Genomic DNA, 17,539 nt, shown 5'->3' with positions numbered 1-17,539 from the left:
ACTCAGACATTCAATGTAAGCTATTAAAAGTGAAGTTGGAGATAATTTTCCTCACATTCACAAAGCACAGCTTTAAAGTTTGTGTGCTTTTTAAACATGAGATTCCAAAATTGTAAGGAATAGGTATTAAATAACACTTTCTTCGTACTATATTTTGAGCTGGCAGAGAGGGCCTTTCTCAGGAGCTCAGCCAGCTGGCTGGTTTCTGGGAGCCCAGCATTGGGGATTCATGGTCAGGCCCTCCACTTAGTCCTTAGATGGATTTAAAGCTCCAAGAAGTTATGTTAGATTTGTTTGAAAACAGGGAGACAGGTCACAATAGCTTCACTCACAAGAAATCAGTGTATGAACAGATATGTGTGTTCCCTCTCAGAATGAGGTTACTGGCCAAATAAATGTAAATTTCCCAGAAGACAGGTCAGCATGAAAAGTCAAGGTAGCCATTATTGGACAGTTTGGGGTGAACCTGGAGTCAGTGAGAGAAGCTAGTTGATGACTTTAGTGGCTTCAGCATAGGAACAGTGGGCATGGGGGTAGGGAGTGCTGGCTGGCTAGAACTGTCCCCCTCTGGCTTATTTTTCTAATATCTTTCTTTCTCCTGCCATGTAAATTGTCCCAAATTTAACTACTGTAGTCAAGTGCTTGAGTTTCTTGTGCCAACGCTGAGAAATATTTTATCTTCTTGGTGATTTCTGCACATACTGCCCTGAATCTTACTCACTAGCCATTTATTTTATTCATTGTCAAGATCTGAGGTACCTTCTGGTCACCCTGATACATTGCCTAAAATATTTTGGAGGAATCATTACTTGGGAAAGCTAGTGGTTTAAACCATAAATATTCCAATTATATTAGGACCACTTTGTTCTCCTATCCCTTTGGCAGAAATTCTGAAAATGATTAAAGCTCAAAACTCAGGAAAACAATATACATAGCTGTTAGTTTAAAATTTCAAGTCAGGTACTGGCTTATATAAAACTTTGTTAGTGTCCTTAAAGACAGATTAATATAACTTAGCTTTGACTTAAAAATTAGGTTTCAAAGAAATTTCTTCTCTTATTTTTTACTCTGTATATATAAATACCAACATGAAGAATCTAGCAATGCCATTAAGTTGAGGGGGTTTGTTAGTTTGAAGAGCATTAGATTTAGCATTAGATTAGAAGTTAGTTCATTGTAAGAAAACAGGATGATGGGTTGGAAGTGTAGCTGAGAGGTGGTGAGATAAGTCAGGCTTCTTGCCAAGCATGATGACACGCATCTGTAATTCCAGAACTCTGGGAGGCTGAAGCAAGAAGACTGCAAATTCAAACCCAGCTGGAAGTTCAGCAACTTAGTGATTATCCTATCTCAAATAATAAGTACACACACATATATATTATATATATGTATATACTTATATACATGCATACACAGTTACATACATGGCTAGGAATGTAGCTCAGTAAGAAGACTCTGAGTTTAATCCCTGGGGCGGGGAGAAGCAGGCCTCTTTAGTCACTTCAGGCTTGGTGGCAGTGTTTTATTTCCCAAAGGCCTTGAGCCAGAGGGTACTGATGCAGTGCCTCTTAGCAAAGTCCTGAGCCATGTGCAGGCCAAGCTGGGAGCAGTAGCAAAGCCATCAGATGGATTTATTTTAAATATGTTCGATGCAAAGTAAGATGTGCTTAAATTGGGATGAGGATAATGGCTCAGTGACAGTGTACTTGCCTTGCATCTGTAAGACCCTGAGTACCATCCCCAGGATTTATAATCCTGACTACTATATGAAGCAAGAGAATCAGAAGTTTGAGGCCACCCTGGATGATTTAGAGTCTGTCTCAAATTAAAATATAAAAAAGGCTGGAAATGTAGCTCAGTGGTAGAGCACCATGGGTTTATCCCCAGTTCGGGGTGGGGGTGAGGAGGTGCTTACGTAAAATCTAGAAGAGGAAGTAGGACTCTGTAGACCCAGGAACTTTGTGTTTTCTAGGCCAGTCACTGGTAAGCCATGCTTTTGAAAAATCCAAGGCCTTAATAAGATATACTATGATGCCCAATATGGATTGACTATTATCCTTTTTTTTTTGAAGTCCTGTAAGGTCCTCAGTGTAGGTTTTATTGGTCTTGTTCTGTACTGTTTTGATCAATTCTATTGTACCTGATGATATAGACAACTCAATTTAAAAATAGCAAGAGACACAATGGTAACTACTTTTGATCACCTGGTATTCTATTTTTGTATCACGTGCTATGCCCACCCTTCTGTTCTAACTGACTCTGTTTTGCTTAGTCACATTTGGTTTTTTTCTCTTCAAAAAAGTAACAAGAACCGTGAGAATAATAAAACCCTAAAAGTCTAATTGTTACTGTAAAAAAGAGAGGAAAGTAAAGTGGACTAAGGAATATAACCGCAGGTATGTTCAAGTGTGTAGGATGGAAAACTATATAACTGAGCTTTTGTTGGATCATTGAATGGAACTGTCTCCAATTTCACTGTATGAATGTTCACTTTATATGCTTTAATTTAGTGATATGGACAACTGTTTCTGGGAAGATAATATGTAACCTATTAACTGGTGATTTCGTACTGTATATATTTTTTTCTAGAAATACTGTATTATTTGTACCCTTTTACTGCATTGTTTTTTTTTTATGTCCTTTTTTTTTTTTCTTCTCTCTTTAAATAAAAAAAAAAGAAAAGAAGGAAAAAAAAACAAGAAAAATCCAAGGCTTTGGACAAGTGACGGATCATTTAGTTGTTTGTTTGTTTGTGACAAATGCAAGTAAAAGGTAGATCTTTTTTTTTGAGACAGAGACTCGCTGTATAGTTCAGGTTGGCCTTAAATTCCTCCTACCTGAGCCTCCCGAGTACTGGGATTGCAGGCATGTGCCACCACACCTGGCAAAGGTAGACTTTTTAATGTTACTAAGTTTTTCTCTCGTTAATTTTTCTCTATATCTTTGGTACCATTTATTGGCACATGAAAAAAATAACAAAATTAGCAGTATTCCAAGCAGCGAATAACAGCTTATTTTTTAAAATAGCATATTTTTAATGGCTGAGATTTCATATTACAGACATGATTTATATATTTCTCCTACATAAATTGTTTTGTAGTTCATAGAATAGAATTAAATGTGTCTCTAGCACATCCAAGGTATTTCTACACACACACCCAACAATTTTTTTCCAATCCCAAAAACTTCAAGAATTGGTATAAAACAGACAGATATAAAGGGACTATAGTGTGAGAGCAAGTGGGCTGGTTTGAGGTTTGAGGGAGACTTAGCTGTCAGCATTGGGGTTCTAGGGTATCACTAAGTATTCTCTTTAGAAAGTATATTCTACAAAGTTGTGATTTGCTTTCTATGCTAGAATGCAGAGTTCACTTGTGAAAATCATCCAGTTTGCTTTTGAGAGACCAGCTTAGACCAGAGAAGGATTCTGTACTCTGGAAAAGTCCTCAGAGTTGAAGAGACTTTCCACTATCCAAGAAATTTAAATTCAGATTTTTTTCCGTAGTTTGGATCTAACTCTGGTTTAAGCTGTTAGCAGTGTGATCAGCTTTGTCTCAAAGCATTGGAGAGAAGTTAAAGTGAACTGGTTAGTGGTACAGCAGTTACTTTGTATGCAGGAAGCCCTGGAATACCACGTGTTGCACATAAGTGCATGAACACACACATTGACGCACACTCCCAAAAAGACTATTGTTCAACATCTTATTTTGATATTTGCTTTTTACCATAGGAGTATCCAACCCTTACAACCTTCTTTGAAGGAGAAATAATCAGCAAAAAACACCCTTTTTTAACTCGCAAGTGGGATGCAGATGAAGATGTTGATCGGAAACACTGGGTGAGTGAGGCTCCGCTATGCTCTGGGATCCAGGGACTTGTGGGAAACGGAGAAGTGCCAGGAGCCAGAGACCTCATCCCTTACTGGGTGTTATTCAGGACTTTCCAGCCAAAGGGAAGTTATTTCCAACATATAAACCTGCGTTGCTGTGTCTTCTGGGGTTTTTTTGTTTTGTTTTGTTCTGTTTTCGTTTTTGAGACAGGGTCTCACTTTGTAGTTCAGGCTGGCCGTGGACTCACTATATAACTACGGTGGCCCTGAACTTGCAGCAGTCTTTCTGCCTCAGTCTCCCAAGTGCTTAAAGGCCTGTGCCACCACACCCAACTTCTGTCTTCCTCCTGAAGCAAGTTCATATATTGCCTGATCCTCCTCCTAAGTAGATATAGTTATCTGGTGATAGCCACTCCCTGAAGTTCCACTCACAACTTGCATAGCTCTCAGAATCAGCAATATTTGTCCTTCCCATGTGTCTGTCCCCTGTTCCTTCTTAGTCACCTCTACTTGGGAAAATCATGTCCCTAATTTTGGATTGGCCTGAAATGGAAATACTGCTCACAGTTACCCAAGGAGGACAGGACCATCTAGACACCACTGCCAACTCCAGGTGTCCCTCTTTTCAACTGTCAAGCATGGAGGATTCTTATTCCCTGGTAGTGAATCCTTAAAGACAATTTAAGAGTTATTGTCTCGGTTATTGTCTCTTTTCCCTGGTTGTTACCCAAGTCTTATGTCTTTAGAAATCTATTTCTCAACCTAGCATAACAATTTTTGGCTTAATCAACCATAGTGACAGTGAATTTTGGTTTAACACAGAGAAATTCCCTCTTTATGAAATAACTTGTGTCCCTAAAGAAGGTTTTAGAACTCATTTTTCCTGCTACTCCTTGTGCTTGGCTATTTAAACCCTCCTGATTCCAGCACCATTGTCTATGTGTATACTCACTGCTCTTGTCTGAGTAAGCTTTGCTGTGGATTACTGCTGTGCTTACTAGTGTTTCAAAAATACTGAGTTTCAGTTAAATTTAAGTTTGAGCTTTTAAAAACATTTTTCTGAAAGCTACATGTTTTGTCTATAATTTCAAATATACACCAAAACATAGACAGTGATTTGTATGTCTTCATAATACAAGAGAATAGATGAGATCCAAGAAGCAAAAGGTCGGGGCAGTCCAGTGGCACATGACAAATGTCAGAATCAGAGTTAGAAGGCTCCTGGATGCTGCCTGTACCACTCCTGACCCCACCACATATACGTCATCAAGTGGCCCCTTCCTGTCCTGGACAGCTGTGTTGAAAATTCTTCTTCACAGTGAACCATGCAGTTTTGTTTGCCATTTCAAATTAACCCTGCAAAAGGCAAGTCTGTGAGGATCAATGGCAACTTGGTGTTAGGCTAAGGTGTCTACAGATTAATATATGGAGGCATCATCTTTTAGCTTTCCCACTGGCCTCCAGTAGAACATTGGACTATATCTGGGATTTTACCCTTCATTAGACTGAATTGAAATGTTTGGGGTGTAAGAGGGATGAGGGAGTGGTGTTGCCCACCTGTAATCCCAGTGCCAGGAGGCTGAGGCAGGAGGATCACTGTGAGTTTGAGGCCAATCTGGGCTACATAGTGAGCTCAAGGCCAGCCTGTATTACATTGCAAAAAAAAGAAGAGGGATGAAGGAGCCTACCTATAACCATGGTAGGATGAAGGAGCTGGGCCCAAAGGATGTTTCCTTCTCCAGCACTCTGGCTGCTGTTCACTGAGCATTTCCCATGATTTTCTCAACTCATAGAGGAGATCCAGGTGCCTGTGTGAGACTCTTGGAGTTCCATACTGCACCCCATTTGTTTGAAGTTTACAGTGCTTAATAGACTTCACCTCTGGTATCATTTTTCCATTGTAAATTAGAATCAGAGACATGGTGTTACACCCTCAAAGTTTTTTGAGTGATATTTAAAATTGGTATCATAGTAGTACTATAAAAGCAAGATCCTAGGGCCAGGATGTAGCTCAGTGGCACAACACCTCCCTGGCAAGTGCGAGGTCCTGAGTTTGATTCCCAATTCTAAAAAAAAAAAAAAATTATATATGTAGTCTTTTTAGAATATATGTACAAAATTTGTGAGTTAATTTGTCTATATTTTACCAAGCATGGTGGCAAATGCGTATAATTCCAACATTTGGAAAGCTGAGGCAAGAGGATCACTGCAAGTTTGAGCCTAGGCTGCACACAGGTGAAAAAATAAGCTAGCTGTCCTTCACTGCTTGATTCTTTCTCTTCAAAATGTTAAAGTGAGCTGGTTAGTGACACAGTAATTACTTAGTATCAAGGCCCTGAATTCCATCCCAAGTGTTTCACATAAGTGCGTGAACATATACACAGACACACACTCCCCAAAAGACTATTGTTCAAAATGTCATTTTGATACTTGCTTTTTATCATGGGAGTATCTAACCCTTATGACCTTCTTTGAAAGAGAAATAATCAGTAACTTGAACTGCATAGTGAAACTCTGCCTCAAATACACTCCCCCCAAAAATGTGTAGATGTCTTGATTTGTGTGTATGTGTGGTGAATTAAACCAAGAGCCAGATTTTTTTCTTTTCTTTTCTTTTTTTTTTTTTTTGTACAAAGAATTGAATTCAGGACCTAGCACTTGCCAGGCAGGCGAGTATCCGCAACTCCGAGGACCAGATTTTTACAAATGAATTAATTTTAAAGTCTTGACTGAAACCAAATGTTTATACATATTTACGAGGTACAATGTGATACGTGCATGTGTATGGTGCTGGGGTTGGAACCCAGGACCTCATACATGCTAGACAAGAGCTCTACCACTGAGCTACACCCCAATCTCTAGTGTGACTTTTTGACTCCTGTATACACTGGGTAATGATGAACTCAGGATAATTAATTTAACCATCTTAAACTTTCATCACTATTTTTTGCTTTTTAGTAAGTTAATACATGCATATTTAAAACAATTTAGAAGTGACAGAAAAACTAAAGGGAAAAGAAATTGTGTACAGTGATAATACCCAAAGCTAACATAGTCATTGACCTTTTCCAGAATCTCTTTTGGATATATACAGTTGGCCCTGTGCATATGTGGTTTCTGAATCCATGAATTCAGCCAACCATAGATTAAAGATATTTGGAGGAGAAATTAGCCATCTATATTAAATACAGAGAGTAAATGTGTTGTGGGTGGGGTGGTACTAGGGATTAAACTGAGGGGTCATTATACTATACATATCCATTACCCCAACCTATGTTTTAATTTTTGAGAGAAGGTCTTGCCAAGTCAGTAAGTTGCCCAGGCAGTTTATGATCCCAAACTTGCAGTCTTCCTGCCTCAGCCTACTAGAATGCTAGGATCATAGACATGTGCCACTACACCCAACTGTATGCTTCTTTTGTCACTATTTTCTAAATAATACGGTGTAACAACTTATGCACGTAGATTTACATTATATTAGATATTATAGGTAATTTAGATAATTTAGGTAAATTAGATAATTTAAAATATGGGAGAATATGTTGATTATATGCAAATACCATTTTATGTGACGGGTCCTAGAATCAATTTTCTGCAGGTATTGAGGGATAGCTATATACTTTGTTTTCTCTTTTTACAAAAATAGTATCAAAAGCCAGGCATGGTGGCTCACACCTGTAATCTCAGCACTCAGGAGGCTGAGGCAGGAGGATCATTGCGAGTTTGAGACCAGCCTACGCTACAAAGTGAGCTCAAGGCCAGCCTGAACTGCATAGAGAGACCCTGTCTCAAAAAAAGATAAAAAAAAAAAAAAAAAAATGGGATCATAAGATGCAGTCTTATAACTTATTTCTGCTTTCTTTCTTTCTTTCTTTCTTTTTTTTAAAGATGAGGTCATACCCAAGCTAACTGGCCTCAAACTTCCTGGGCTCAAGTGATTCTACTTTTTTATTCTTCTAAGTATCTGGAATTACAGGAATATGCCACCATGCCCAGCTTCTAGTCTACGTCTTGGGTTCTTTTAGTACTAGGGATCAAACTCATGAGCTTGTTTTTGCCAGGCAGGCGCTTATGCCACTGAGCTAAATCCCTGGCCCCATTTCTTGGGTTTTTGAAACAGGGTTCATCTCACTTTGTACTTGAGACAGGCTTTGAACTCACTGTGTAGCCCAGGCTGACCTCAAATTTCTTGTCTCAGCTTCTCAAGTGCTGGGATTACAGGTGTGTGCCATCTTACCTGGCATAAGTCTCCTTTTTTTTTGTACCAGAAATCAAAGTCAGGACCTTGCACTTATCAGGCAGGCACTGTGCCACAGAGCTGTATCTTTTTTAACTTAGCCATATGTTAATTATTTTTGCCCACGTAGCTGACCCAAAACCCTTTTTGTACCAAAAAAGCAAGCTTTACAAGCCCCTTCCCTCTGTGGTTTGTTTGTTTATTTGTTTTATTGTTGTTCCTGTGGATTTACTTACAGAACTCTTCTCATTTTTTTTTTTTATTTTAATCGGTACCGGGGATTGAACTCACGACCGCCTGCTTGCAAGGCAGGTTCTTATGCTGCTGAGCTAAATCCCCAGCCCTCTTCTCATTTTTCTTGACTTTCATGTGTTTGTGGTGAGGTAACTGGAGAAAAGGCTGTAGGATTACATGTGTTCCTATCCTTTGGCCTTTTGTGGGTTCTGTTCACCAGTCAGGCATACTCCAATGGTGCCTCAATTTGAAACCAGTAAGCTGCTCCAAATTCAGGACTATGTCCACTGAGGTACCTGCAGGCTCCCTCATTTACTCAGTAGTTACTGCTCTTGTTAGGAACCATGAATTCTGACTCCCATCACTCCTTCTGTTGATCAATTCTCCTACTCTGTATTTTGCTTTTAGGGCAAGTTTCTGGCTTTTTATCAATATGCAAAATCATTTAATTCAGATGACTTTGATTATGAAGAGCTGAAGAGTGGGGATTACGTCTTCATGAGGTGGAAGGTAAGGTCTTGCCCAGGCTGTTTTCCAAGACTCCCACTTGGCAGCTGCTGTAATGCACCCCCACACACCACACACCTCCCAACCAGGGGCTCCCTATGTGCCGTTTGCCATAGTGCATCTTCTTGGAAGGATCTTGATGTACTTGTTCAGAGCAGACATAGCTCCAGCATCCCAGCCAGCTTGTCTGGTTATACTGTTTAGTGGTCAGGAGGGGAATTTGTGCCCACCTGGGTGCCCCTGGAAGTGTTGTTTGCATCTTTCCTCCATCCTCTCTCACCCAAGAATCCCTTTGAACCTCCATAATGAATCATTCAAAATTTTTTTATTGTTGTTTTTGGGGTTTTTTTGTTTTGTTTTGTTTTTTATTGTTTTGGTACCAGCAATCAAACTCATGACCTCGTACTTGCCAGGAAGGCAGTGTGCCACTGAGCTATATTACCAGTCCCTGTGTTTTGTTTTTGAGACAGGGTCTCAGTGTACAGTTCAGATGGCCTTGATTTCACTCAAGTGTAGTCCAGGCTGCCCTTGAACTCATGGCAATCCTTCTCCCTCTGCCTCACAAGTGCTAGGATTTACAGGCATGTGCCACAACTCAAGGTTAGGTTTTTAATTTTTTTTTTTTCTTTTTGAGTCAGGGTTTCACTATGCAGTTCAGGCTGACCTTGAACTCACCTTGTAGCTCAGGTTGGCCTTGAACGCTCAGAAATCCTCCTGCCTCAGCTTCCTGAGTGCTGGGATTACAAACATGTACTACCATCCCCAGCCATGAATCATCCAAATGTGAAATAGATTCCAGACAGCTTTCTTTGAATTTAGTCACCCACTGAACTCTATTCCCAGCACAGGCTGAAATACCATCAGAATGACTAGTCTTCTCTACCACATCCTTTCTCCATGCCTTCTGTTTCCCATAGCTCAGGAAATGGAGGATCAGGAATGGAATGTGGTTTTCCTCTCACCAGCCCTCAGAGAGCTCCATGGCTTGGCCGTTGCCTAAGGAGCCCTTTGTGCTCTCTGCTCTGATGGCATGATAGTCATCGCTGCAGGATAACAAATCATGCAGTGGGTTTCTTAAGTGACTCTCCATGCACCTTCAAACTTCATTGTCCAATCACTAGGAGACAGTTTGTTTTAGCATGAAATCTTGCCTGCTTTCACTAAGACAAATGATCTTTATTTGTATAACTAATCACCTCGGGGTGGGCATCGTCACTCCTTCAGCAGACTCCTGCCATGTGCTGAGCCTTGTCCTCTCACTTGCCTTCTGGAGAAGGTGTGCCAACTAAACCTTTAAAGGATGTATCTTGTTCTACTTTTTTAATCAATTTGTTTCCAGTGCTGGGGATCAACGCAGGGTCTTACACATAGTAGGCAAGCAAGAGCGCTACCACTTAGCTACACCACCAGCTCTAAATTAAACTAATTTTAAAACTACCATTTTAGTCATTAAATAAATAGAAGAAGAGTGACTTTAAAAATAAAATTGGGGGCGTCCATGGATGTAGCTTGGTGGTAGACCATTTGCCTAACATGTCAATACTCTAGGTTTGCCCCTCAGCATCATTAAAAGGAAAAATTAAAGCAATGATGTTGTTTGTCTCCAAAGCGTTTCTCAGGGTATCTCAAGTGGGCCTTTGGTTGATCTCCTGAGTCCCTGAGCCTTCTGATCTAATCTCTCCGGAGAACAGGAGCAAATACACAGCCTTTCAGCCTTTAATGCTTAGTGCCAGCTCTGGTGGCAGATTGCTGCTCTTTCTTCCTTACCTGGTAAAGAGTAGTAGCCCTCTAATTACTTTGAGGACGTGTAGAGCTTTTGGAGGGGGTGTCACGGGGATCCTAGCAGTGGGTCATCCCATAGAACAATCCACAGAACAACAGAAGGGATTTACTCTCCTGAAGGTAATCAAGAATTCAGTAGTAGTCCCTGGAAACTAGCGCAGAAACTTACTCTTCTTAGGTCATTCTTGGGCCGGGGGTTAGCTCAGTGGCACAAGTGCCTGCTTGGCAAGCGCAAGGTTGTAAGTTTGATCCCCAGTTCAAAAAAAAAAAAAAAAAAAAAAATTCGTAGATCATTCTGTCTGTGGTCTCTGAAAGGTAGATGGGCAGGTGGGCAGGTATTGACTTATGTATTAGATGCTTGGGCAAATGGCTTCTCTGAGTTGCTGGTCCCAGGTAGCTCATGCCATAGTGTGCCACTTTAGTTGGTAGAATGCTTCTGTATCACAGAGGTGCTGTGTGGAAGTCAGGTTGATTCCCAGAGGACCTCTGCCACCCAGCAAGTCTGGGTAAGACTATGTGGTTTGTTTTTTTTTTTTTTCCCCCTCAAGTGGCCCTTAGAATCTCCTCATGCTTAGCAGGGAGGTCTCTGGGATTACTCCAAGAATACATCTGTTTCTGACCAACCCCCTATCTGTGCAGGAACAGTTCCTGGTTCCAGATCACACAATCAAAGACATCAGTGGTGCTTCCTTTGCCGGCTTCTATTACATCTGTTTTCAGAAGTCAGCGGCTTCCATAGAGGGCTACTACTATCATCGGAGTTCAGAATGGTAAGGACTCCATAATATCCACGGCCAGCAACCATCGCAGAGGCTGGCTGCCCCTCTGGTTCTCCTTTAACCAGTCCAAGCCAGGACAAAACCTCTCGATCTCTCTCTACAGATTTTATTTGGGTGCTGAGACCCTATTTAAATCACCTCATTGGCTCAGAATAGGGACACATTCCTGTGTACAGAGCAGAACAAATGAAGTATCGGGTAAAGAGTTCATTTCCTTTTTCCGTCTCCCCCTTCTTTTTTTTTTTTCCATAGTTCTGGGGATAGAATTACCTAGAGTGCTGTGCCCCTCTAGGCAAACTTTCTCCCACTGAATACTCCCATAAATATTTACAGTCAATACAGTACTTTCAGAAAAGCTTATCTCAGTCTTACTGGTTTTGCATGTATTCTCTTAAATTTAGTCCATCACTAAAATATCATCTAATCCTGTTGGGGACAGTGTGAATTTTGCTGTTAGCTGGCATCACTCATTCCATGTGTAATTAATTCCAGTTGATGCTAGGGTGATGTTGACAGTCTTGCCTAGTGTTTATCCCTAGTAAAGGACAGACGGCAACCGTAAGTGCTTACAACTTGCTGTCTTTTGGTGGCCTCCTTGGTGCTTATTTAAGCAGTTTGCTGTACCTGGAGGGGAACCATATTATATAACACCTTATTTCCTTCTGAAGGTAGAAACATTTTATTTCCTTTCAAATGTTTCATTCTTGGATGACTTGTGGGTGATCCAACCCTGTTGCCATAATACAGTAGTAGACTTTAATAATTGTTCTGTTTTCAAGTGAATTTTTATAATTTTCATAATCTTTTTTATTAAATGGCAGCTTTATTGAGATATTACTGCATTCCATAAAACTCACTCATGTCAGTGGTCTATGGAATATTAATATCTTCTTTGGAATATTTTCTTTGTATTTTTTGCAATGCTAAGAATCAAACTCAAGGCCTTGCACAGGCTTGGCAAGCACACTACCACTGACTCACATTTCAGCCTAGAATATTTTTACCACCACAAGAGGCAACCCCATTCTCCTTAACCATCATCCTGTCCCTCATCTCCTCCCAGCTTTAGGTAACCACTAATCTTATTTTGCTAAATATAGATTTGCCTGGTCTGGATATTTTGTATAAATGGCATTCTACACCATGTGAACTTTATCCCTGCCATCTTTTGCTTAACATATTTTGAGGGTTCCTCCATGTTGTAGTATATCAGAATTTTGTTTTTATTAACAAATAAGTTCCCATTGAATATGTATACAACATGTTATTTGTCTATTTACTAGTTAATGGCACCTGGGTAGTTTCCATCTTCTGGCTTTTGTGAATAATGCTGCCGTAAACATGAGTGTACAAGTTTCTGAGTTCTCGCTTTTATTTTCTTAAGGGCTATCCCTAGAAGTGAAATTGCTGGGTCATACAGTGATTCTGCATTTAACATCCTGAGGAGCTGCCAAACTTTCCACAGTAGCTACATCATTCTGTATTCTCACAGCAGGGTTTGAGAGTTTCAATTTCTCCACAACCTCCCAACACTTATTATCATATCTTTTTAGTTATAGCTAAGAGGCATGAAGTAGTGGTTCTTTGTAGTTTCAATTTGCAAATTCCTGGTGACCATATATTACTCTCCTGATTTTTTTTCTGGAGGGGGAGGATGCTGTGAATCAAATGGCATAGTAGGCAACTGCTGTACCATTGAGCTACTTCCCCAGCCCATTTCTAAAATAAGAAATAAACTGCTTTTCCTTTGTCTTTCCTCACTGCTTTGTAAAACAAATGGAGGAGGGCTAACCTCCTTAGCCATTGACTAAATCTGCCCAGAGCCTGTCATCCACATGTATGAGCCGTCCACCTTTCTCTCCCTCCTTTGTAACTCCTCAGAGCACCTGTTAGCTGGGGAGGCACAAACTCAGATTCCACTGTTGTGCTCCAGTCTTAATGCCACGCCTTGGGAAATGAGAAAATGGACTTGAGTTGTAAGATAAAGTTTAGGGAGTTGGGAAGTTATTTGTTCCATACTCTTTTTGGATACCACAAAATTAGGATATTCCTGTGTCATCCATGAAGCTCTTGGATACTTCAGCCTGGTGTTCTGTAGATACAGATGGAACATTACAAAGTGAGAGGCCAAGCAGCAGAGGGAGGGAGGGCCAGGCTGCAGACTGCATCTTCTCCACAGAGCTTATCAGGATCCTATTTCTCATGAATAACACAGAATATGTAAAAACAATTCATCTTATTTATGGTTCAGAAAGATAACCCAAAAAGAAAAAAATAATCAAACTGTGTTCACTTGAGATGTGCAAAGTGAATTAGCAGAGAGCTGGAGTGGCACACATCCTTAATTCCAGCTACTTGGAAGGCTAAAACAAGAGGATTGCTTACGCCCAGGAGTCTCATCTCGTCTTGTCTTTTCTTTTCTTTCTTTCTTGTTTGTTTGTAACAGGGTCTCACTATACAGTTCAGACTGGCCTCAACTTTGCAGCAATCCTCCTGCTTTGGCCTGCCAAGTGCAGGGAGTATCAGCATGCACCACCTTACCTGGCAGAACCTGGGAGTTTAAGACTAGCCTAGGCATATAGTGAAGACCGTGTTCCCTTGCCCTCTACTCCCCAAAAAAGAATTAGCATTTTATTCTGAGTATGATTTGCTGGGTGCTCTGGTTTGGGAATTCTCTTAACATTCTTTGCTCAGCCTGCATTAGCCAACTACCTCCCATTCTGTCTCTTCCCTCATTGCAGGTATCAGTCCCTCAACTTAACCCATGTTCCTGAACACAGTGCACCCATCTATGAATTTCGGTGACATCGGCTTAGAACATCAACCAAATAAAACTGAACTTGGCAGCAAAGAGCTTTGCCAAGAAATTTGTGTACCTGCGAGAACCAGGAGAGTTGTATTCCTGTTTCTTCACGAGCAGACTCGCATCAGAAAGCATGAATGTTAACCCACAGAATCCAACGAGAACAGCTGACCAGCGGGGCAGGTGGAGGACTATCTTCCTTCCTCCTCCAACTCTGTGGCAGTCTGGTCATCATCTGTTTTCAAGCTACCTTAAATGCACTTTTCCTTCCTGCACAGCTCACTTCTGCATCGCTGAAATGCCCATTCCTTCCTCGGCCCTGCTTCCAGCCGAGCAGAAGGTCAGCTCCTGGGTTACCCTCAGCCTTGGTGCTCAGTGGTCCCCACCCAGAACCTTACCCCTCCCCAATTGTTTGTCCAGTAACCCAAGAAAAGGCAGAGCCCCAGCACCCTTGTGTCCTCAGAGCTCTGTGCAAGAAGTTGGCCAGCTGCAGCTGCATCTGCCACCAGTGAAACAAGGCAGGACCCTATGGGGCTTCACCAGTCTTCATTCAGCGGGCTCTGTTGAACCCTATACTGTTAACTACGCAGGGCTACTACGTGGCTGTCAGGTTCCTGGGCCTGCAGTGGGATCACTAAATTTCAGGCTTCCAGATCCCTGGCAGGAACAGATCTCAAACCTGCATACTCAGTAATCTTGCTCCAAACTTTTGAACTTGAGGGCAATATTAAACTTAAAAATAAGAGTTTTTTTTAATTACAAAATTATTTTTATGGTCCCTTTAATGAGGACCCTATGGCAAATGCACAATTATTCAGAATTACATTTTATCGTTTTCACATTGAAAACAGCAAATGTTGACTTAGTAATTTTTATATGTATATGTATATGTATATTTAATCAACCAGCAGTTTTGAAATAAGTCATCCTGGTACAAAAGTTTTGCAGCATCACATAAATTATAGTGCTAAACACAAGAACTGTTTTTGGGGCCAGTTTAGAATTTGTATCTGCTCCTTTTGCTACTCAAAACAACAATGCTTTGTTGATGACCTTTTCCACAAGGTGGAAAGGGTCTTCATTCTCCAGAAACAGTGACTGAAATGCCAGGATGAGATGAGGGATGGGAAATATGAACACAGTCAAATAACTTGAGGCTCATGTGCCAAAGTGTGTGTGTGCACATGCACATGTGTGTGTGTGTGTATGTGTGTGTGTGTGTTTCTTTGCTTTTGTTTTTCTAAATGTTTAAGAGCTTAATAGGTTGGCACCAGTTGTAACCAACAAATATGAGCAGGGCTTTAGGGAATTGGCATTTTTCTGGTGGTTTACAAGACTTAGTGTGAACATAAGAAAAGCTTTAAAAATAAGATAGTGTGGGGGTGCGGGAACAGCTCAATGGTAGAGCACTTGGCTAGCATGCATGAGACTTTGAGTTCCGTGAGCACCTCTGCCCTGACCCCCCCCCCAAAAGCAGATAACACTGTAACAACAGGAGCAGAACAGCCTGCATGTTACACATCCATGGGCCATGTAAGAAAATGCAAAGCCCTTTGGTGAAATGAATGGGGGAATGATTTTATTCTCAAGAAGTGACTTTCCTTTTGGTGACATGTACTGTAGTTACTGAGTCTGAATGTTAGGGGAACCCTTAACATATTCACAATGGGGGCCATAATTCATATGTCTCAATGCTGGGTGGCTTGACTCACCAGTGGTACATGCATGACTGTCCTGTGCATAACTACCACTTCTGCCACCAGTGGTTCAAGCTGGCAGGAACGTGTTAAAAGAACAGAATTCAGGGAAGTAGCCAGTGGGTACTTGTGACGTCTAAATTTTGTTGTCCAGAGACTATACAGAGGTACAGCCTAACCATTCAATGAGGGCAGGCTTCAAAACCCTAAAAAAAAATCACCCTGAAAATAATGGTGGAAAAATAATGCACATCCATTCCCAGAGATGCATTGAAAATGTTTTCTCATCCTTGAAACTCAAGCTGGGTGTAATAACACGTGCTTATAGTCCCAGCATTTGGGAGCTCAGACAACTTAGTGAGACCTTGTCTTTTAAAAAAAACCACTAAAACTCAGCACGGCAGTAAATGTCTGGCTCTGGTCAGACTGCTGGTTCACACTCAAGATGTTGCCCTTGCTCCATTAAGCTGAGGGATATCCCTGAAGAGTAAAGGAGGCCTACAGCGAGGCTGGCTCTCCTCAGGTGGTACTCGTTCCCCTTCCCTGCATCTTTCCTTTCCATACCGGGAGATCGTGGCACTTGCTGGCCTCCTGGAAGGATGTTGGCCCCCCACTCAGAGCAGCAGGTAGTCATCCTTAGAGTTGTGGCACTGAGTGGTGCACCAGTGTGCATGGAGTGCAGGTATTGCTGGTATCTGTTACAGAAGTTCTTCCTTTTCTCCTTAGCGAGGTAGTGAAGTGCACCAGATGTACTAGAGAAAATGGAGACATGATACCTTCACCAGATCCTCCAGCCATGTCTGTAACAGGTTAATTGGCTTAAGTCGGCCCACTGAGCAAAGGGGTAGGACTAAGCATTTTTCCACCTTTTCTTAGTAACTCCCCAAATCAATACCAATTCTTTTCTCTCTGTCCCGGAAGGACCTTTGGGAAGTCACTTTCATGTGTATTTGTACTTTCCTGAACCTTCTTAGTGGTTTACATGCCTCTGATCCTATGTGCAATATTTTTGGTTGACATTTGTATTCATTGTTAGATACACAGCTTGCAGATTTCTTAGTCTTCCTCCACCCCAAACAAGCCTGCCATCTGGTGGGATCCTTAGGAATTTGGTTCTTAACCAACTACTTAGAAGGCTTCCATTCTGCTAGTCCCCAGCCTTGTCCCTCTTATGCCTGGACTTCTCCCTTCTACCCACTTTTCCTTTTAAAGTTTGTGTAGGGTTTCAGCTGCAGTCCAGAAGTAACTAGACAATGCCTAATGTTAAGTAGAACATCGATCTGTACTGGTTCTGTTGATGCTGAAATCGCAAACTCTAGGCAAACAAAGGGGTCTCCAGTGTCTTTTCTTTCAGAAGCAGGGAGTTTATATTCTCTAAGGCCTTGAATTAATTTTTTTCCTCATAAAATAGTCTGATAAGCTAATTTTTAAGAAAGAAATGCCATTAAGTATGTTGCGTTGTGGTTTAAAATTACTAACAAGTTCTGGGAAAGAAAAATATTTGATTTTAAAAATGTTTTTTAAAATTAGATTTGAATGGGTGCGAAATATGAGTATTTTGTTTCTTTAAGAAGGACATAGAAAGGGTTTGAGGGTTTGGGATGGGAGAAGTATTTTGCAGAGTTATCAATGTCCAAATAATTTTTAAAAAATAATAAAAGTATTTAAGCA

General features: G+C 41.0%; 1 protein-coding gene across 1 annotated transcript in view; it reads left to right on the top strand.

The window, feature by feature from the left end:
* The window catches only part of Gid4 (GID complex subunit 4 homolog), a 26,800-nt gene extending 9,261 nt beyond the window's left edge, over positions 1–17,539 (top strand). Inside the window, exons 3-6 of the mRNA XM_013148333.2 lie at positions 3,731–3,838; positions 8,709–8,810; positions 11,229–11,359; positions 14,110–17,539. Coding sequence (XP_013003787.1) covers positions 3,731–3,838; positions 8,709–8,810; positions 11,229–11,359; positions 14,110–14,173 — 405 coding nt within the window. The 3' untranslated portion in view covers positions 14,174–17,539. The remainder of the gene's footprint in view (positions 1–3,730; positions 3,839–8,708; positions 8,811–11,228; positions 11,360–14,109) is intronic.

This window comes from Cavia porcellus, unplaced genomic scaffold (genome assembly GCF_034190915.1).
Source record: "Cavia porcellus strain 051 isolate PalLab524CR breed Dunkin Hartley unplaced genomic scaffold, mCavPor4.1 scaffold_32, whole genome shotgun sequence".
NCBI lineage: Eukaryota > Metazoa > Chordata > Mammalia > Rodentia > Caviidae > Cavia > Cavia porcellus.
Note: the sequence above shows the minus strand (reverse complement) of the source record. Positions and strands in the feature narration are given on the sequence as shown.